This window comes from Bolinopsis microptera, chromosome 8 (assembly GCF_026151205.1).
Source record: "Bolinopsis microptera isolate Bmic1 chromosome 8, MBARI_Bmic_1.0, whole genome shotgun sequence".
NCBI classification, from domain to species: Eukaryota; Metazoa; Ctenophora; class Tentaculata; order Lobata; family Bolinopsidae; genus Bolinopsis; species Bolinopsis microptera.
Window position 1 is genome coordinate 15,151,030 of NC_087079.1, and position 22,347 is coordinate 15,173,376.

Here is a 22,347-nt window from a genome sequence, read left to right on the forward strand (position 1 = left end):
TATTGTTAACCCTACAGTGGGCTTTGTTTTGGTAAAAAACAATTGCAGTTACTGGCTGCTTCAATTTGATAAAATAAGTCCAGAAATTTAAACTGACTTTTAATTTTTTCGAATAGACTTAAATAACTCATACTTTGGACACAGAAAGTAAGCAAGTGGTGCTATCAAAATCAAATAAAATATAGATTATATTATACTGTATGATACTCAACACCACTAACTCAGTTTCATTTTTGTTGATCTAATACAATACAAAAAGGGTCACCTTTGCTAAAGTCTGAATATATGTACATTGTACAACAAGGACGGATCATGATACATGGTCAATTCAAGATACAAAATCGTTGTCATTACTGAAAGTGCAAGTTGTGTTACGGCTGTCACTAGTTAACTGTAATCTACACTGTCTTTAATCATTTAACCGTGGCCATAAGAACAGTCAAATTCCCAAAAATGTTCAACTACTTGCTGTGAAAAATTAGAGGTAGTTTGCAAGATGCTCTCGACTTACATAGCAGTACAAAATCAAAAATATAGGCTACAAGCTTACCTTATCATTAAAGGAATCCTACTTTGAATTTAAATGTGGAACATGTTACATGAAGCCAGACATTTTTAATAAATTATTAGCATAGGCCATCGGCTTGACATCAGGATGCGGCACAGACTCAAACGTTGTGAATTTGGGCACCAAGTCCTCCTTTAGAGTGATAAAGGCCCCCTTATTTCCCATTTGGTCGCAGTAGTTGGGAGCAGAGAAAACTGTTATACACTTTCCGTCATGACTCACCTCATATCCCTCATCCTTAACCTCGTGAGACCTAATCACGTATTTCAGACGGTTTCTGTCGAGGAAGGCACTGGTCACATCAGGACCAAACTGAACACCAACACCACGTTTACTTGCAGAACGCCCGGTGAAACTCTGTGGATCTGACCAGAGCAGGTCGCACATGACCCCAGACTCTGGGGGCTGGCGGTTCCTTTCAAAGTTCTCAATGTCCTCAATTTTGATACCATCCTCCTGAAATAGTCCTCCGTGAGTTACAAATACACCATTGTTGATAACATGACACAGGGGCAACCAGTTGAATATCTCCGTAAAGAAATCAGACATATTCTTGCTGTATTTTTCTTTAACCTCTCCATCAAACCCATACATTTGGTTCATGTTTATTGACTCGTGGTTTCCTCTGGCCATAAACATGTGGTCTGGATACAATAATTTAAAGCCGAATAACGTGAAGATAACTTCAACTGAAAATGATCCTCTGTCGACAAAGTCTCCGTTAAACAGATACGGATTTGTTTCACTAGGTAATCCGTTTATCTCAAAGATATTCAGAAGATCATAGAATTGACCATGAATGTCGCCACAAACTGTAAATTTGTTACAGCTTGGAATCGTTATATGCACAAGGGAAGGTTGCTCCTCAAAATACTTTTTGATGGTTACAAGCATGCCATAGGCATACTTTCGATGGAGAATTTTTTGATCTCTGAACCATGCAACGAGCTGTTCCATGAATTGAACAGTAACTTTATAGTCATCTCCCAACTTTGGTCCACTGTAAGAATCTTCAACCACCATATTTTCCATGTCCACACTCTCTATCACACTCTTTTTGAGTGACTCGACATTAATGGCTTTTTCAAAAGCAAGCCGTTTGACGATTTTATCACACTCTTTGAACTTCATTCGGGCATCGTTATCTTTGGGTCTAGCCCTGCGAACAGTATCGTAATCAGCTAAGCTCTTTTTATACCGTCCAAGGGCCATGTTGGCCTCTGCTCGCCTATAGTATGCCTTCAAGTATGTTCTGTCCAATTCCACAGCCTTATCAGCATCAGTTATGGCATAACCAAAACACTCAGTTCTTAAGTATGCAAAACTTCTATTTCCATAGTAAGCTGGGATATTGGGGTTCTTGTCGATTGCTTTTGTGTACCATTCAATGGCAACGAGGTATTTCTTTTCTTTAAAAAACTGATTGGCAGTGTTTTTGTCTTGCTCAGCTTCTTCGACTAGAGTTAACGAAACCATCCTGATGGATGAATTATCGGGTTAATAAAAGTTTTTTAAAGTTAGATAAACACAGAATAAAATTATGGAGACACTTAACTAAGAGTGAAATAGTGAATGAAGAAAAAACTGAACTTCACTGACCCCAGTCAGTCACATCATATCAAAATACAAGTTACATAAATCGGAATTACTCTTATCTATAGCGATATCTATTTACACTACATATGTACACATGTATACATGTGCAAAATACTATTTCATAAAAGATTATTCATTCACGAGAAGGATTCTTGAAACAAATATGAAGTAATGATAACAGTACAGCATATTCAATATGATATTATGTACAGAAAGCTTTGTTTCTGATGTAATCTTGGATCTCAACATTGTAATCAAATTCAACATTAATTACTGATACAAATACATTGTACAAAAGAAATCAAAAATGCAACATTTTTCATCGTAATGAGACAAATCAACCTATCTAGAATTCTTATCACGTAGAATCCAAGGACAGCAGGGATCCAAAAACGAAATGTTGTACAACAGGAAACTTTGCTAAAACTTCAGCTTTATACATTTTGATGAGTCCACCGTTTACTTTAGTCCACGTTGGCACCCCTGATATACCCCATAGTTGATTACTGTGCTCAGCAAATGGTCCCGTTTTAACTTCGTTGATGAACTTTATGCACTCTAAAAACATGAAGTCTTCATGATATTTGGCGACAATGTCTGGCTGAACGAATTGATCTGGAGAAATCACTGGATTGGACAAGAACTGAGCACTGCCAAAAATAAATGGAAGGAACTGATAATCATCAAGGCCCCACACTCCGTGACTTCCTGCTGGTTCTAATTTGTACCAGATTTGAATTTTTCGCATCAAATCGAGATATTCTCTGAATAAGAAAAAGACAGTGGCAACATAGTCATCGGTAGAGAAATAGCCAATCTTATACAAACAGCAGCAAAATGCAAGAAAATTGATTTCGTGTCCAGTGCCATAGTCAACTCTACCAAAACTTCCAAAACTTTCATCGAAATAAGCTTTGAGCTCAATAACAGCACCTTTGAGGTCATCAGGCAAAATGTCTCTAATCCATTGATCAGATTTTTGGATAATGCGTTCCCCAAGAACCCGAAATGCTTTGTTCCCAAATCTCTGATCATTTTCTAATGGAATCTGGTCAATGTCCTCCCTTATATGCTTGAACAGCAACACAACAGATTGCATCTTTTCACAGACCTCATAGGAATGTTTGTATGATTTACCTTTGACAGAATTATTTAAAGCAGTGAGGAATCCTAAAATCTCAGAGTATGCTTGAGACTTCAACCACAGTTGGACATCATCAAATGTTTTAACTTTGCGTATAGGCTGGATGTATCCACAGCAGTTTGTTTCAGACATTATGATCAGCACTGAAGAATTAAATGTTAACGGGGAAAACTGAAAGTAAACTATTAACAACATTTGAAAAATGTGCAGTAATTTTGTAGGGGTATCAATAAAACAATTTGGAATTTCATGGAAGGTTTTGATGGAATTAATGTCGTTTGTCAGCTATTAAAAAGGTAGCATTCGTTGTAACCGCATCTTGATACAATAGATATGTAATTATGTAACATATGTAAATGTATATATAAATGCAAAGAAATGTAATGTCAATCTCAAATTACAAACAAGACTGCTTAAGTTGCATTTAATCTAACCATTAATTTATCAATAAATATCATACATTTTATGAAAAAGTGGATAAAAGTATAAATCATCATTCATTGGTTACACCCCTTTCTTAATTCTCCAGTCCATGACATCATCAAAATCATCATCAGAACTCATACTGTCATCTTCCATCTTCACATCAACACCTGATTCTTCCTTTATGTCCATGGCTTCCCCTTTAAGCCCATCTGATTCTATTTTCTCGTTTTTCCCTAATTTTACTTCAAAAGCTTGCTTATCTGCAACACAGATTTCACCAGTCTTGACTGAATCAGCCATTGACTCAACACGATAATCCCACAACTTTTGCTCTATTCCAATATCAACATCCCGTTCTTCCCTTAGCTTCTGATCATCTACTTCTATTATAGTATTATATCTGATGTCCTCATGCTCCATTTCATTCTGAAACTTTTCCCATTCCAGTTCCTGAGGGTCTTTATACTCTACTTTTCGAGCTTTAGCATCTTCACGTGCATCGTCAAAAAACCCATCCGGCAGAATAGAAGCTGGATTGTCTGACTTAATTTCTTCTTCTACATTTGAATCTTGCTCAGATTCCAATTTTTCACCATCACTTTGCGCTGTGACAACAATATTGTCATCAAAGAAGCCAGAGGGAAGATTAGATTTCAGTTCTGTTGCCCTTATTAGTTCTGCATTTTCTTCGCTAGGCACAGCGTTATTTGCAGTTCCAGCAGGACCTTTCAGTCTGCTCTTGGGTACAAATCCCTCAGGCAATTTAGGAACAACCTTTGAGGATGGTTTCAATATTCCTGTTTTAATACTACTAAAAGATGAATCACTGTTTTTAATATTGGATGTAGCAACGTCCTCAGATTTAGTTACTGCACCCTCTGAATTTGTGGTGTTAGATTTAAGTTTCTTTAATGAACGTGGAGGTGCTTCTTCTATTTTTGGAGCTGACCTTTTTAATGAGTCTGTAGGTCTGCTCTTACCGGCTTTAAACAGTATCATACTCTCTTTATGTGTTTTCGATGATAGGTGAACTTTCCATACATTTGAATTTTTGATCAAAGTATTACAGAGCAAACAATACAAATCGCCCTTTGAATTATACTTTGCGAGAGGATGATCCACTTTTTGACCAGGATGAGCAGCTTTGAATTTCGCTAGTTTCGTAGACATCTGCAAAAGTAACATATCAATTATTATAGCAATAGAATGGAAACATTAGTAAGTTTACATTATATAAAGAATAATATTTTATCTGTCTCAAGCTCATGATGGATGCATTATGGAGAATTACCATGCTAGTTATTTCTGAGATTCATCATTACTCTACAAATGAAAGTAAAGTAAAGTTAAGTAATAATTATGACATAACATCATTACACATGTCTACAAAGTATCAAATATCTTACCACCAAAATTAATAAATTATTAACTACAACTTTATTAAAAAAATTTCAAATAAATTCAAAAAGCATCCCCAAAAGATAACCCTATTCATACTTCCAAGTGGAATAAAGATTTACAAATCGTTTTTTCGCCACAAATGGAAATACAATTCCAATTAAAAGATTAACACTTTGTGTGTTCAAGTAAGAATCCCTTAAAATTCAATAACCTTTAAAAATTTGAGTAACATAAAAAAAAAGCCTTGGTAGTAAAAGTAGCTAAATGATAATTCAATGTAGTGGCTCTAAATTTATTGATTGAAATAAATTTTCGTGCACATACAGAATGAATGGTTAATAATTTAATATATATGTAGACCAAGGTCTGTGCACGGGACGCTTCCTGGAAGAATCCAGTTCTTTTAGCGGGGCACCCTACCTAAAGCCAAATTGAGATATAATAATCATATTCCTAGAGAAATAATCAGAAATCGAATACCAATCAAATAATATGATATATAGGAGTAGTAACCATATTTACTATGCAAAATGCCCCAACCACATAGTGTAAATTTATATAGAAATCAAATTCCATATCATCATTAAACCTCAATAGTCAATATAATAGCCCAAGCAAAATTAAATAACTTCTTATATACCTTACTGTCATACTACAAATTAATTAAACATTTGAAATCTGTTAACCAGAGAATAAATTTCTAAACCTAATGCAAGTGAAATAATTTAGATGCAATAATGAATGCCTAATGTGAGTATCATCTGTCAATGTCCTTGTAAAAAAGTCTGTAAAAGAGATATGAGTAACTAATATAGAAGAAAAAACAGGAAGTTGTCGTCTGTTGAAAAATAAATAAAATATCTAGAATATAAATTAGAATATAAAATAACATTCAGTCAATGTGTCGTCAATAAAATGTACAATTATCAAATGTTAAAACTGGGTGATACAGTCACCAAAAATAAATACTAAGTATAATAAGTAAATAAATTAAATGTGGTCTATAAAACTACCACTAGGTATAATAGGTCAATAAATTAAAAGTGGTTTATAAAACTACCACTGTGCGAACCCTTTCTCCAGTTAAAACATGTCAGTCATGTGCAAAATCAATCAAAACGGTAAGGTGGTAAAAAAGGGAAAATTCTTTCGATACATCAATTATATATGCCTCAGATTTAAAAGAATTAGAAGATACTTAGTTATCGTCGACTATGATTGCAGTGTAAAATTTGTCATATGAATTGTCGACGGTATAATTAGGGTCTGTTGTTATAGATGAGAGTAGCTGTTTCTTATACGAATCACTAAAGCTTTTAACGTCGGGCAGATTTCGTAGATCTGTTGGAACATTATTCCAACATTTTGCCCCCAAGTATTGAAAGTTTTTATGTGATGTTGATCTATTAACATATAGGTTGCAGCTTTCGCCGCTCCTACTACCTCCTGATATGTAACTAAATTTGTTCATAAAAAATTATACCTAAGTCTGCTATTTTTACTGCACTACTACTTTTCAACCCTCTTTTTTTCCTCTTGGAGCAATGATATTAATTCTCCATATTTTTGCTCCCCAAAAGAAGCTATATGCGGGAAACTGATGCTCACAATAATTGGTAGAATACTTTCTACCAATCTTGGACAGGAAAAAGAATCGGTAATATACCAGTCAGGTATTAAAAGTCCCAGAAATTATGCAGATCTTTAGTTCAAGAACTTTCACTATGTTACAGAAGCACTGATCTAACAAATTAATCAACCTCAGCTCTGCTGATCTCAAACTTAAGACAAAGTTCAATTCAATATCTGCTATTATTTGCAAAGGAAAAAGGGACGGAGCCTGGCTAACAGCCTTGCCTATGCACTGATGAACTCTGTAACTGCCTTGTTCAGAGGCAGTCTGTTTATTATGATGATGAGCCTGGTCATTTTTTCACTCTGAGAGATAAATTCATTTGCAATTATTTTTATACTCACTAACTTATTATCTATATACTATATGTTTTGATTCCTAGTCCTTAGAAGGGTACTCAATTAACAGTTTTTGACTGATTTAAATGTCCTGCACAGCAGATCGAAGCATTTCTAAATTATTTGCTATTATTATTGTATTGCTATGTAAATTTAATTCTAATTCTAATTCTAATTCTATTGTTATTGCTATAATATGTGTATATTGTTTGAGTAATTTACATTCTTCAATTCAAAATCAAAAAAAATTTTTTACGTTAATCACTATGCAAATAACGAAACTGATATCAGTGCTAAAATTATCTGATAAATAGATTGTTCATGCAAAGTCTAGTAAGTAAGTAAGTGAAGATTGACATAACATCATCACAAGTGTCTACAAAATATCATTGCTGCAATAAATAGAAAAATAATTTAAATAAATGTATTTTTCCATCAACATTAATAATTTATCAAATTCAATTTTATTAATTAATAAAATCTAATACATTATTGACGGATCATACTCGTCTAAATTTCTTCGAAGTAGCGCGCGCCGCTTTCTTCTCGAAAGGCAAGTGCTACGAAGTAGCGCGCGCCGGGCCAGATAAGATCATTAACAATGATAAAATACATTATTGGTTAAAAATAAAATTTAATGCATTATTGGTGCTTCGAGTTGATTAAAAAATATAATTTAAATCACGATCAAATAATAAAATAGTCTTTTCTCGAAAAAATATTATTCCTCAAAACATTTGCATTTTTTGTTCTCAAAATATATTTTGTTCTTAAATAATTATATATTTAAAATGCAACGAATTTTCATATTGAAGTGCGAAAAAATAACATGGCGCTTACCCCACCTAGCTTGCCTTGAAAAAGTATTATGGCTCGTTTCTTTATATTTGTATCTTACTGTGCCATGCCGCGCTCAGCCTGTCATTCCGCCGAAACATGATAGCCTGAGATAATATGTATCCAGTATTACTCAATTTACGTTACCTTAACGGCTAAGTGTTTTAGGTAAATGTATATTTTGACGTTGATTCTTGTATCACGTTGCGACTCCCACGGTCGTTTCACTTTACCTGGGGACCCCAGGCTATTATGTTCATAAACATAGCCTGGCGTAATTGAACCCTCTTAAACGCGCAATTAATAGGCGCGTTTATGCGATTTAACAATCAAATAATCAGATTTTACAATCTGACTCAGCGCGCGGCTCTTGTAGCGCATACGTCACTTCTTTCTTATTGGTAGTCGGCTTAATTGACGATGTCAATTCATGGCAGCTCGTTGCGGCACAGTAGCGCATCTCGCCGATCTAGCACAGTAACGCATCGCGCTACAAGTAGTTGGCGTGCACGTGATCTTTTGCGCGGCTATAATTGGTTCTGAACGATCACGTGAATGCGAGTCACGTGCGCTCTAACATCCAATGAGCATTCGCATTTTACTATGACAAATGACGATACAGGGAGAGCCACGCACTCGCGGCGGGTCATACAACGTACGACAAGTTGATTCCTAATATAAACAGCTTTTTGATTGTAGGTTTACAACCTACCAGGACGCGCGCCGAGTTGGACTCGTCGACGGTCCAATATATGGAACAGATATTTTACGAGTATCACCCGTTAACTTTATGAGGTTAAATTAAATAAATATTTTTTAAAAAGAGTTATGAATAAATTGTAGCGCGATTCACTATTGGGCCTCGCTGCGCATTTAGTAATTCTTTTAGCCCATCGTTAGATCGGCAAATATGTTGTCATACGTTGTATGACCCGCCGCGCACGAGTGCGCGGCTCCCCCTGTATCGTCGAAACTCTACAGTGAAGCGACCGTGGGGGTCACAACGTGATACAACAAATATGCAACAAATATGTACAACTGGAAATTCGTCAATTTTAAGCGCGCGCGCACGTGACTGAGGAATAAAAAAGTTAAAATATTAAATTAACGACGCAATTTATTAATTATTAACCAATGGATCAAAACATTTTTCAATGAATGATAAATGTGCAAAGTAGAGCGCGCACGGTCGCGTTAGTTAATTAAAAATAAATTGAAACAACTGACTCTAATTCATATTTACATATAGCCTATCGTGTTATGTCCACGTAAAAAAGGTTTTTATTTTTAAACGGATTAAACGGATTTAACGGATTAAACGATTCAAAAGTCAAATTACAATGGTAATGTCTGACCAGATATAAAAAATTAAATTTACCCAAAAGTCATAAAGTATATATATATACAATGAACCCCGTAAATCTTAAGAGTGAGATTCAAAATACTTAATAATTTAAATGAACTTTTCTGAAAGTGTTCCGAGTCATAGATTATAATTTGGCAATATTGTTAATGTTAGGAATTTGTTTGGAGGACGTTTTAGGGAATCTTCGTTCATGAGCTTTGGTAAGGAACCTTCCTAGGTCTCCGATGGCTGTAGGGTGTGCGAAGATCTGTCCAATGTCAGAGAAGAGTAATGTTTTACTTTGTTTGGACAAACAGTGGCGGAGATCTTCATAGAGAGGGCAAGTACGCAATACATGAAGTTCATCTTCGATGATTGGATCAGGGAAAGGAAGCTCTAGAAGAAGATCGAGTGACTCCACATCTGTAGTAGAACAGTGTTTGCATGCCCTATTCGAAAGTTTATGTCGATGCATGCCGTGTCTTCCAGTTTCGATGTTGTATTGATGCGAGCTTGTTCTGAGTTGCGCAAGTCTCCTAGTCTGCTGTGGCCGTAGGTTGATCGACAGGTATACTCGCAACCGAAGCTTGCCTTGATGAGGTTGTAGAATCCTAGTTTTCTGTTGAGTTTTCGCTCTTTGTTCCATTGTTGAACAAAAAGGGTTTTCATAGCCTCGCTGATTTTGAGCGGCTTTGAAATATCACTTCCTCCTGTCATTTGTTTCCCTGTGTTCTTGGTGCATTCCAGCCGGGAGAACCATAACAGTTTCAGATCCCTCTGCTCGGCGTAAGCGTGCCTCACTAAAGAAGAGCATCCCTCTTTGTCCAGTCCCTCCAACCTCCCGAGGTAGCTATAGACTTGGGGCGTAAGCTCGATGGCAAGCGGGTATCTTCCAGTGTCACCAGTAAACGACCGGGGGTAGGATTTGGCCGGGGCCGGGGCCGGGGCCGGGAATGTCCAAATTTTGCCGGGGCCGGGAATTGGACGTTCTGGAATTTGGCCGGGGCCGGGGCCGTGAATTTAATAAATCGTAATTGTAAAAACTATCAGAGGTTACAAAAACAAAGGACTGCTCTTGAAAGCTGGCACTCTGGACATCATCCTTTCAAAATTGAAAATCCATTTTAAGATTTATATGAAAGTTTTAGGCCGATTTCGATCAAAAATTCCCGGCCAAATTCCCGGCAAAAATTGAAAATCGGCTGGGGCCGGTAAGAAATAGCTCCCCCGGTGCCGGGATTTCACGGCGCCGGGAATCCCGGTCGATTACTGAGTGTCACCCCACACAGCGGTGTTTGAAGTCGATTTGTTGACATTCATAGTCCATTTCATAAATGATAGGTGAACTTTCTCCAGGGGGTCTTTTGCTGTATCCTGAGTAGCCGGATAACTCCCCGAAGCAAAGATAGACATGAAATTTGTCATGGGAAGCCAGATCTGACACCCGTAGGATAAAACAGGAACATTCAGATTGTCAGATATCTTAGAAAGCGCTTGCGCTTTGAGGTATTAAAGACAACGGTTATTTCGATAAGGGGGGACAGAGGGCCCAAGTTGCGATATAAACCAGACAATATTGAAGATTTAGATTTAAATATTGAGCCCTTTGGCTAGAGAATACTTTCTTGAATATTTTCGATAGTTTTTAATATTGGTAATGTTAATGAATTGTAATTGATTGATATGTAATATTTAGGCCCGTGGCCAGTTTTCACACGATTAATGCAGTAACAAAAATCTAACAATCTTTTCGAAAATTAAAAAAAAAATAACATATTTTTGATTTTACGTTTATTCTTAATTAAATTAAATGGGTGATACTCGTAAAATATAACCTATCAAGACTCTCAACGAGTCCAACTCGACACGCGTCTTTGTTATAGGCCTAGGTAACAAGGTATTTTTGCTTTAAGAAAAATTATAGAATATAGAATTGCATGTGAGTTATGACGGACTTAATTGTATGGGTCAAGTACTGAAACTGTATTGTATACTATCTTAATCATTATACTGGACATGAGATGACAAAGTATCTTAAGCAGCAGACAGTCACTTTATACCTCCACTTAGAACTTGATTAGTCATGAACAATAGAATCATCAAAAACCAATACAATAAAACATCTTGATCAATAAATGCCTAGCAGCAGACAGCGGCCGTGTACCTTTTTCGACTCCATTGAGTCCCTGGTGGACTTTTGTTTACTTTTGTTAATAATCGGACCAACCTTTCTTTCTCGAAACATATACCCTACTGTAATTTATTATAGTATTAAGATGTGAAGATATTACTACGAAATAGATATATACAAAATTATCCATAATATTAACTAACCGGTTTGATAGTTTTAGATTTCGTATGTTGTAAGTATTTTAATGTAAAGCGTTTACTCCTCCCCCTCAGCAAGATAGTTAGACTAGATTGTAGATTAATGATAATAATTGTCAAATGACGTTATATATTATATGACGCGATATTTATTAGAAAGCAAAAAATATAAAATAATACGTGCGTGCGCGACTTGAACTGCGCCGCATAAGAATTGCGATGCGTGTAGCTGTAGGGGCTGGAGTACGCTTATTTATTATTTCATATTTATAGATTAATGAAATTTTGCATTGTAAATATTTAGAATTGACGATATATTATGATCTAAAAGTAACTTTTATAAAGCAGGCTTTGGATTTAGGTAAGATTATAATTTATCTTAAAAACCACGGATAGTTTTAAATTTAATTTGTTGTATAACTATAAACAAGTTAATCCTGTTTTCATGAATGCGCGGCTTTGACGGCCAGTTATTGACTTATACATAAAATTGAACTGTAAATAAAAATGCGGATATATTGAAATTTAAAACTTTCAAAACGGAGGCTTATAAATATTATTATATTATGATTGTAAAATAAAGGATTAAATTTTAAATTTGTTTCACTAAAAAAAATTGTTTCACTAGAAGCTGCTTGTCGCACATTTTAGACATGCCGTCACACGTTGTAGACTTGCTGCTTTCGTATCGCCACTATACTACTTAGTGAAACGACAAGGGGGGTCATGATTTCACCTAACCCTGCCGGGTCGGCAGGCGCGCGCTACTGCAAGCGCAAGGGCTCTGGATCAGGGACAAAAGGATTTCGCGGTTATTTTGGCCAAAAATCGCGATACCGCGAATTACATTTCGCGGTATATTAAACTACACATAAAATTTGTCGCAAATAATGGGAAAAATCGCGATTCCGTACATGCGGCGATTTCCTTTTGTCCCTGCTCTGGATAAAGCAAGTCCTGCAGATTGTATCACGTCGTGACCCCCATAGCCCATGGTCTTTTCACTAAATGTATCGTGACGACTATACGATACAGCTGTGCACTCGTGCGCGGCGGGTCTACAACGTACGACTAGGTCACGACGTGATACAAGTCGAGTGTAGACAGTAGAGTGATTGATCATCATCCTTTTAAATGTCCCTGCTGCTTATGTCTAATTGGACGGTAAGACTGGATGTGCAGGAGTCATTTTAGGGCCTACTGAATAATTCCTACCGTATTTTGTCGAGCTGAGAATAAAACAAATATTCAGAATAAAACAAATATTATATTCAAATCTCTTTATTCAACAATATTAAATCATTATAGAACCTAATTTGTGGCTTGATCGTTATGTTAGGGCTATTCTGTTAGCTGATGCTGACAGGCACTGCATGGGGCAGAGACTTAGGACCATTACGCTGGAGGCTTACAATGACCCTTTTTGAACCCCATGGCAGTGCTAGTTTTATTAATTATTATGGTACAAATTGTAAATCGAAGTTATGAAAACGATCAAGTCACTCCTGTTTTACACTATCAACAGCTACTTAAAACAACCTAGATTGTACAACTCACTTTGAAGATTAAACTGTTAAGTGATTGGGCTCATTAAACATTTTAGTAGCAGAGACATGCGGATCAGCTTCTTGAGGTTCTAATAGTTCATTCAGACAAGAAGTTTTACTTTTTCAAATTTAGTTGTTCAAGCTGCCTGAGTTCAGAAAGTTTGCCAAAGGGGCCCAGGTATTCTTGTCACCTTTACCCTGAGACGAGAGAATGACTTTTTTTACCTTTGATTTGAATACACCATGAGTGATTTCAAGGTCGTTCAGTGCCAACATCTGACGGAATGAATTCCAAAGGCAACTAGATTTGTAAACGAAACTGTTTGAGGGCATGGTTGTTATAAGAAGAGTTTCTTTGCCGGGTCTTTTAGACAAACAGAAAAGTTCAAATAGTGCAATTGGTGTTCGATACTTAAAGACTTTAAAAAGTTCATTGCAGCAGTGATACGCGTATAAATTATGCAATGTCATGAGTGATTGACGGGCAAAAATTGGCTTGGTGTGCTCTCTCTCAAAGAATTTGCTAGTAAGTTTCTGTTCACTGATAGGTCTAGTCCTAGCACATGTCATAAGTTTATCAAGGTGCGCTTTTTTGTCACCAAACATGATACGAATACACTTTTTCTGGGCTACAAATAGTGGTTGAAGTTTATTATTACTTGCACCTCCCCAAACGGTAATGCCATAAGATAGGTGACTTTCAAACAGTGTGTGGTACAGGTCCTTATGGATAGATGATGGAATTTTATCCTTAATCATGTATAGCCTCCCAGAACAGGACGAGAGTTTTCTAACTAGTTTGTCTCTATAGGGATTGAAAGTTAGGCCTTCGTCGACAATTACTCCCAGGAATTTCGTTTCCTGCACCTTTGAGAGAGGTAGGCCATTGAGGTAAAGTCTATTTTCAATTAATAAAGATTGATCATCAAGTTTTCTTTTAGCTGTATTGAATTCTATATAGCAACTTTTCTTGGCGTTAACATGTAATTTATTAGCCAATATGTACTCGTGGACTGATCGTAGGACCCTATTAGCATTATTGTAGGCCTCTGCTCTAGTTTTAGCAACTACAAATATGTTTGTATCATCAGCAATTCTCTGGGATCTAATTCATCCTGAAGCAGCCCAACACTGTGTCTAGACGCACTGGTGTGGGGATATCTACCCGGGTGAATAAAGCAGTTAAGCTTCATGCATTATTTGCTATTTTGATTTGATAATTCTTTATAGGATCAGTATCATTGAAAAATACTGAGCAAGAGTTGGTCAAATTTTACTCTCTCAATATTGACTATTGAGTCAATTGTTTTGTTTGATGAAGGAATGACTTTAAATATTTTGTGAACCTGACACTAATAAACTCGTCACAACTATATTTAGCTAATGAACCCATGTCCATTTGGTGAATCAGCTAATGATCATGAATTTAGCTCTGTCAAATCTTAGAGTGATATTGTTGTATTCTCTGCTGGTACATTTTGTGGATTGTGAGGACGAAGCTGTTAAAGAGGAAATTCTTCATGCATCTAGTTATGCAGTAAGTTGTTATCGATAATTCACAAGTTTCATCATTGATATCATCAATATTTATTGTCATTACTTCATTAATGTGAACTCGATTGTCTGATAAACTTTATGTGGTTTGTTGATCTCAATTTTCTCTCGTAGGATGCTTATGATAAGTACAAGAATGCGTTTCAACCTGAAAATAAAAGTGCCTGGTTGGGAGCATTGTCTTTAAGTCCTGAACAAAGAAGAAAAAAAGAAATAAAGGAGTAATTTATTAAAGTTTTATATTTATTTATGTTGTTGTTGTTGTGAAACCTCACGGTGAAGGCTGGTCATGTACCAAAATAGATCTAAAGAGACACTTAACAACATTGTATTGGAAAAATAGACTTCAATTTGTTTATATAATTTATAAAGCGTATATTATTGCCCACGTTAAGGGGCCTGTTAATAATTTATTAAATTATTATTTATTTTAGATATGATTTTCAGTTTTCATTGAATAATATTGCAATGATGATACTGCATTATATATCGGATAGTTCCATGATCTATATTCTCGAAGGTCTCTAATATGCATTTGTTTCAGGAAACGCAAACAGCAGTTATTTATGAAAAGACTTAAATCATGTAACAAGCACAACAAAAACTTCAAAGAGGGTATATCAGGGTTCTCTGAAACTGTTAATAAGTTCACTATCATGGTAATTATTGAAGTTACTAATTAATGAGTAAGTATATTCTTTTCTGTGTAAAAATTAAGGCAAGTTCAAAATTTTATATATTTAAGGACTGTGTTCTCGACAAGCAGGTATCGGTATGTGATGATGTTGGTGGATTTTGTCGTCTGTCGACATGCAGGTACCGATATATGTGGTGATGGTAGGTGGTGATGGTATATGGTGATAGTATATGGTGATTGTATGTGGTGATGGTGTGTGGTGATGGTATGTGGTGATGGTATGTGGTGATGGTATATGGTGATTGTATGTGGTGATGGTATGTGGTGATGGTATATGGTGATGGACGATGGTGTATGGTGATGGTATGTGGTGACGGTATGTGGTGATGGTGTGTGGTGATGGTGTGTGGTGATGGTGTGTGGTGATGGTATGTGATGATGGTGTGTGGTGATGGTGTGTGATGATGGTGTGTGGTGATGGTGTGAGGTGATGGTATGTGGTGATGGTATGTCATGTGGTGATGGTATGTGGTGATGTTGATACACTTGCTCGAAGAATCATGGAATACAATTCCAAATGAATTGCACCGAATTAACAATACCAGTTCTTCAGGAAGATGATGAAAGAATGAGTTATACAGGAGTTGATTTAAATTCAACTGAAATCGATGCAGCCGGTAAGGTTCTTACGATAAGCCAACTTTCAATTAAATGTATTTAAACTCTAATAAAAAGTTAAGAGTTTTTGACAATCTACATACCAGGAACACAATCGTAATTGTGCGATAAATTATGTTTCAAGCCATTTCCTGCAGCTGTATGTTACTTTCAGCCTGTCACTTTTTAGTGCAAATCATTATACGCATGCATGCTTTTTGCCTTATTTCCTAAATCATGATCGTTAGCATTCAATTCGTGAAACAATTCAATGTTATTCGATGATGATGATCAAATTTGCCTTTTATTATGCAATTATCACTTATCAGATACTTTAGGCGAACGTGGCGTTATTGGCGCAGACTTAAGCCACGTTCACGTTAGGTGATAACATATTCATCGACGTATTAATACTAACAATATAATATTATTATGTTGTAATCGGATGATAGAATTTAGAGTGAAGAGACAAACTTCAAATATTTTACCGAGTGATCTTCCTCAATCTGTTAACTGGGTGGAAAAGGGCTATGTGACAGAACCTAAGAATCAGAAAGGATGTGGCTCATGTTGGGCATTCAGTGCAGTAAGTTTTTTAGCATTCTTTAAAATTTACTTTGAGGGCTGCAGCCGGCTGCTGGCTGCCGATTGTTTTCTTTTTAGTTTTTTCTACTGACTGTTGAAGTGTAATACATATATTAGTTCAATGATATAATTATTAGAACATTTCAAACACATCAACTAAAGTTGTCTTATTGAAATGCCTAGATGGTGCCGCTAGAATATGCATACAAGAAAGTCACAAAGAACCTTATATCACTCTCAGAACAGGTTTGATTAATAATAATGTTAGACGTTTAAATTTTAATGAAGTGACAAGTGATGCACTGCCAGTTCTTGTGTGGTCACAGTGGCGTAATGTTAGCGGCTGATTTAACTTGGCGCCCCCCGGCGGCTCGAAAAAGTCGGGTACCTTTTTTTGGCGCCCCCTGCAGCTTTTTTTGGAGCAAAAAAGGACCCCAACAATTTTTTTCACACCGACTGAGCGCTAAATTGGACAGGGGAATACACGGTTCTTTTGCGATAGTCAAAACGCGACAACTAGCGCTGGATGGCGACAACTAGCGCTATCCAGCGCTAGTTGTCGCCATCCAGCGCTAGTTGTCGCTATCCAGCGCTGGATAACGCTGGCCAGCGCAAAATATATATGTTCGATAATTGTCGCTATCCAGCGCTAGTTGTCGCCATCCAGCGCTAGTTGTCGCCATCCAGCGCTAGTTGTCGCTATCCAGCGCTAGTTGTCGCTGGCTATGCGACACTGTCGCACGCGATAGTTTGCGATGGCCAGCGCAACTGGCCATCGCAGAAAACAGTTCGATAACTAGCGCTGGATAGCGACAACTAGCGCTGGCCAGCGCTAAGCGATAGCCAGCGCTGGCCATCGATATCCAGCGCAAAATTTTTGCGCTATTACTCGTCAGCTAGCGCTAACCAGCGCTAGCCAGCGCTAGCCAGCGCTGGCCAGCGCTAGCTGACGATTAATATCGCAACTATATTGCGCTGGCCAGCGCTGGCTGACGAGTAATAGTAATACTAATATCGAGCGTGCTAAATCACTCTACAGTCGATCTTCGAGATTGTTCTAAAAGGGCCCCCGATGGTTGTGTCCAACTTCAATCGATGTATTTTCGGACGCTAATTCCGAATCAACCCCCGTCCCCCATGGGCCCATGACATAGGGTTAAAATGCTCTCCTGACGAGATATTGGCGAAAAACTGTACATGTATCGATCACGTGATATGACCGTATAAGGAAGTTAGTCTAATTTCTCGTTATTGTTAGGGTTTCAGCATATGTTTTTGTTAAGGATTGGGTTAGGGTTAGGGTTGGGATCAGATTAGAGGGTTGGGGTTTCGAAAAGTCGTTCAGAACCAGCTAGAGTCAGAGAATGGGTTAAAAAAGGCACGTGACAGTCAAGTGTAAAGTGATTAATCATCATCCGAGTAATATCGCAAGTATATGATTTTGATACATTGCGCTGGCTAGCGCTGGTTACCGCTGGCTAGCGCTGGCTAACGCTGGCTAACGCTGGCTAGCGCTGGCTAGCGCTGGCTAGCGCTGGATAGCGACAACTATCGCTGGCTAGCGCTGGCCAGCGCTGGCTAGCGCTGGATAGCGACAACTAGCGCTGGCTAGCGCTGGCCAGCGCTAGCTGACGAGTAATAGCGCAAAAATTTTGCGCTGGATATCGATGGCCAGCGCTGGCCAGCGCTGGCTATCGCTTAGCGCGATAGTTATCCAGCGCTAGTTATCGAACTGTTTTCTGCGATGGCCAGTTGCGCTGGCCATCGCAAACTATCGCGTGCGACAGTGTCGCATAGCCAGCGACAACTAGCGCTGGATAGCGACAACTAGCGCTGGATGGCGACAACTAGCGCTGGATGGCGACAACTAGCGCTGGATAGCGACAATTATCGAACATATATATTTTGCGCTGGCCAGCGTTATCCAGCGCTGGATAGCGACAACTAGCGCTGGATGGCGACAACTAGCGCTGGATAGCGCTAGTTGTCGCCATCCAGCGCTAGTTGTCGCGTTTTGACTATCGCAAAAGAACCGAATACACCAATAAGGCGTTATTTTCAGTGAGAGGTCATAAAATTCAAGAAAAATTCAAGAAAAAACCTAGGGGCGACTTTTCGGCGCCCCCTGAGGGTGGCCGGGGCAGCGTTACGCCACTGTGTGGTCAGCTGCTCAATTACTTAATCCTTTTAAATCATTCTTGCAATTAAAGCAAGGCTGCAGAACTTGAATCTTGATCTATGCATGGTGCTGATTAGTGATTTGTTTGGAAAATTAAACGCTGTGTATCTAGAACAGTAATTAAAATTATGTCATCATGTGAATCTAATCTAACTTTCAGTACCTGGATCGTGTCTTGGGCCATTCACAGTGAGCTCATAAATAATTAATCATTCAAGAAAAATTCAGTCAAAACAGTAAAATTTCAGGATTTAATGGACTGTAAACGTAAAGATACGTATCCAGATAGAACTGGATGTATGGGGGGACACATGTTTGGAGCATGGAAGTATTTAATGGAAGCTCAATCACTTGCCAGCACTGAAGAGTATCCCTATCAGGCCACAGGTCTGCCTTGTCGCAGTGAAGAACATACAAATGCTTTAGCCAATAAATTTACTCTTACCAGTATCCAGCGTGTGAAAAAAGGCTGTGAGTTGGAATTTTTATATTATTATTACCATTATACATATTACATACATTATACATATCATATTTTGATATAATATAATAAATATACTCTACATTCTACAACCATATTGTTTAAATCAATATGTGCATTGTGCAGCTGTATCAGTGTATCGCTAATACTTCAGAGTGGCAAAATCTCTGTTATAATCAGGGTGAACACTGACTTCTTCATTTGGTCTAAATTAAACCGGTAATTTTAGTATTTTTAAAGATTTTGTTTCAGCCGTTGAAGAGGTAATGTCAGCTATAGCACAGTACGGACCAGTATCAGCTTTTACTGCAACTCCTCAAGGATTCTTTGCTTACAATAGTGGTACGATGTTTTTTAATTGAGCCACTAAAAACCTAATTAGTTAACATGTTTAATTCCATAATATTTGTCAGTATAGAACAAAACTAAATACTAATATGTTAAACGTTTAAAGGTTTACAGTATTTTACAAGCTTGTCAGTGCATAACTTTTATTCAGGAATTTTTGACGGATGTCAATTACCAAAAACCTTCCAAGTCAGTCATGCTGTTGCGATTGTCGGTTACGATACAAACACTTGGCTTGTGAAAAACAGGTAAATTTCGATCGCAATAATGTTTTGATTTCGAATATATTTTAATGCGACTGCTACTTGTTCTCAAAGTTAAGATTTAATTTTCAATCAATTGTTAAGTTCTCGAATGAAAGTTTCTTTGGAATTTGTAAACATACATTATTTTACAATTCCAGTTGGGGTAAGAAATGGGGAGAGGACGGGTATATGAGAGTGAAGCGCCGAAATGTTTGTAGGATATTGGATTCTCCTGGTTACATAAGTGAGTAAACTTAAATTGTATTTATTATTGTGCCCAATGTCATGACAATTTTACGACAAGATGTGACAATATGAGCTGGGAATGACAAGGAATGACAGGGAATGACATGGAATGAGTGAAATGACAAGGAATGACAGGAAATGACAGGAAATGACAGGGAATGACAGGGAATGACAGGGAACGACAATATTCGACAAACCGTGGGAAAAAGGGCACTCTCGGTTCCTGCCCTATTAAACTTGCTTTTATCGGAAACAACAATTTTTAATTTGCTAAAACCTGTCCAACAAACGGGGCCGGATCTTCAACAGCTATCTCTGATGTCTCTACTGCGTCACAGGAAGCGGTTTATTTTACTTCATACGTGGAAGATTCTTCATAAGAATACCAACAACGACATCAAAATAGGTGACATAGGTAGGTAGGTTCAAGCCTTTGTTATGTACATAAACTTAATATAATGTAATCCGTCTCTTTTAATATTAGCATTTTCTTTCAGCGGTAACAAAATACCCTGATTACGTTCCAGCTAAGGTTCCAGTTGAAGTTCCAGCTAAGGTTCCAGCTAAGGTTCCAGCTGAAAAATCAGCTAAAAATGCAGGTTATCAGTGACATTGCGTATTGTCTATTATAAGCTCAAATTGTCTATTATATATTTCTAACCCTTATCTCCCTATCTGTGCTCTCAATCCAGGAGCCTCAGTAGATGAAATCATCCACATTTTCTATAGCTTTCCCAAATCGCCTTTGGAGGTGACTAGATCGATCCTCCATATTCAATGTCATAACCTTGGTCTTGCCTTCATTTATGTGTAGCCCCACGCTTGCTGCCGCCGAGCAGGAACTCGTTAGCCTTGAGGTACTAAGGTGCTAAGGTATCACCCTGTAACACACCTGCTAGTATATTGAACAATTCCGTTTCTCCGTCTCGAGTTAGGACTTTGGCCATTGTCCTCTCGTACATGAGCCGTATAAGCTCAAGACGATTTTGACTGGAATGCCGTAAGCTTCTAGAATTTCGGACATCTTCCCACGATGTACACAGTGGAAAGCCTTCTTAAAGTCTATAAATGTCAGAACAGCTGGCAGTTTCCGACTCTTGACACCCTCTATTAGACGCCTCAGGAGCGGGACCACAAAGAACATAGCAGTAGAGATCACACAAACTACAGTCAGAGCCGGTTATAAATACCTTCAATCAGCAATTGGATAGCCTAGCAGCACTAAAATAAGGTAACTTATGGACCAGGGAATATTGAAAAAACCAGCGGCCACATTCCTTAGACCCATATGAGCGTACTCTATGACCCAGCAATATACACCAGTGTAGTTGATGAGAAGTCCGAACCCAGATATTATCCTAAACACAAGGAGAGCCTGATAGTTAGAAGCCACACAACTTGCTGCTGTCGATACTATCGTTATCACCCTGCCCACTATCGCACCCTTTTTTCCGTCCTATCCTATCAAAGAGTCCGGTGAAGCACAGTTAGCCAGTAATGTCTCCGATGTAAAAAGAACCTGATATTGTGGTTTCTTCCTTGCAGTAGATTTCCAATCGCACATTGTCACTTTGTCACTGATTCGCCAGTCTGAAATGTCTCGCAGTCTGTGATCTGTCGACTGTCCTCATAATTATACTCTGGCAACCCTTGCGGGAAATTATCGATTACCAGTGTCCACGACTTTGCGGGGAAATAATTCCCGGAAAATATTATAAATAATTATATTCTAATATTTATTTTTCAGACGAGTCACGACCTACCTCAAGATGTGAAGATAAAGGAAAGGAGAGTGATGATATCAACTGCGCTTATTGGAAAACTCTGGGACATTGTAAATCGAAAAAAATCAAGATGGCCAAATATTGTGCAGATACTTGCAAACTGTGTAATTTCGTGGATAAATTGAAAAATAAAAGTATAGAACAAAGACGAGGTAGGAATAAGTCCAATAAACGAGGTGGTGGTAGAGGTGGCCGTCAACGAAATTATTCTCAATAATGAATCAATATGAGCTGGATGAGCTGGATAAAGACAACCATATCTGTTCATACCGGAAGAAAGCAGAATAACGAACTGAGTCTGTAAGATGTATGTGCAGAGGGTTTAATAGTTCATTGTAATTATTAAATCAGGGTATTTTTTTAAAAGAGACTTTATTTTTAAATACTACTCAAAATGATTTACTATCAACTTGGTCTGGATTTTCTTAAATCTGCCTTACTTTTCACTTCGTAATTGACCGATAAGGA

At 37.6% G+C, this 22,347-nt stretch overlaps 4 protein-coding genes across 4 annotated transcripts; 1 reads left to right on the forward strand and 3 right to left on the reverse strand.

The window, feature by feature from the left end:
• Positions 1 to 159: 159 nt before the first annotated feature.
• LOC134819158 (serine/threonine-protein phosphatase 5-like) lies at positions 160 to 2,065 on the reverse strand. The gene has a single exon (XM_063828942.1). It carries the CDS (start codon positions 2,042 to 2,044, stop codon positions 596 to 598), a length of 1,449 nt encoding a protein of 482 aa, XP_063685012.1. The 5' UTR covers positions 2,045 to 2,065; the 3' UTR covers positions 160 to 595.
• A 228-nt stretch (positions 2,066 to 2,293) lies between these two features.
• Positions 2,294 to 3,453, reverse strand: LOC134819160 (serine/threonine-protein phosphatase 2A activator-like). Its single transcript, XM_063828945.1, has one exon. The coding sequence runs from the start codon at positions 3,438 to 3,440 to the stop codon at positions 2,523 to 2,525; it is 918 nt and encodes a 305-aa protein (XP_063685015.1). The 5' UTR covers positions 3,441 to 3,453; the 3' UTR covers positions 2,294 to 2,522.
• Positions 3,454 to 3,726: 273 nt separating this feature from the next.
• LOC134819159 (zinc finger protein 830-like) lies at positions 3,727 to 4,905 on the reverse strand. Its single transcript, XM_063828943.1, has one exon. It carries the CDS (start codon positions 4,902 to 4,904, stop codon positions 3,813 to 3,815), a length of 1,092 nt encoding a protein of 363 aa, XP_063685013.1. The 5' UTR covers position 4,905; the 3' UTR covers positions 3,727 to 3,812.
• Positions 4,906 to 14,513: 9,608 nt separating this feature from the next.
• LOC134819431 (cathepsin L2-like) lies at positions 14,514 to 22,309 on the forward strand. The gene is made up of 12 exons (XM_063829379.1): positions 14,514 to 14,700; positions 14,832 to 14,938; positions 15,262 to 15,376; positions 15,968 to 16,031; positions 16,464 to 16,597; positions 16,780 to 16,842; positions 19,024 to 19,246; positions 19,509 to 19,598; positions 19,756 to 19,852; positions 20,008 to 20,093; positions 20,593 to 20,694; positions 21,843 to 22,309. Exons 1-12 carry the CDS (start codon positions 14,578 to 14,580, stop codon positions 22,094 to 22,096), a joined length of 1,458 nt encoding a protein of 485 aa, XP_063685449.1. The 5' UTR covers positions 14,514 to 14,577; the 3' UTR covers positions 22,097 to 22,309.
• The last annotated feature ends 38 nt before the right edge of the window (positions 22,310 to 22,347 follow it).

Excerpts from the sequence above, each read along its gene's own strand:
- LOC134819158 (XM_063828942.1), bottom strand. The coding sequence starts at position 2,044 with ATGGTTTCGTTAACTCTAGTCGAAGAAGCTGAGCAAGACAAAAACACT.
- LOC134819159 (XM_063828943.1), bottom strand. The coding sequence starts at position 4,904 with ATGTCTACGAAACTAGCGAAATTCAAAGCTGCTCATCCTGGTCAAAAA.
- LOC134819160 (XM_063828945.1), bottom strand. The coding sequence starts at position 3,440 with ATGTCTGAAACAAACTGCTGTGGATACATCCAGCCTATACGCAAAGTT.
- LOC134819431 (XM_063829379.1), top strand. The coding sequence starts at position 14,578 with ATGATCATGAATTTAGCTCTGTCAAATCTTAGAGTGATATTGTTGTAT. Across the intron at positions 14,939-15,261 it reads AGAAAAAAAGAAATAAAGGA|GAAACGCAAACAGCAGTTAT; the intron begins GTAATTTATTAA and ends CATTTGTTTCAG. Across the intron at positions 15,377-15,967 it reads TTAATAAGTTCACTATCATG|GAAGATGATGAAAGAATGAG; the intron begins GTAATTATTGAA and ends CCAGTTCTTCAG.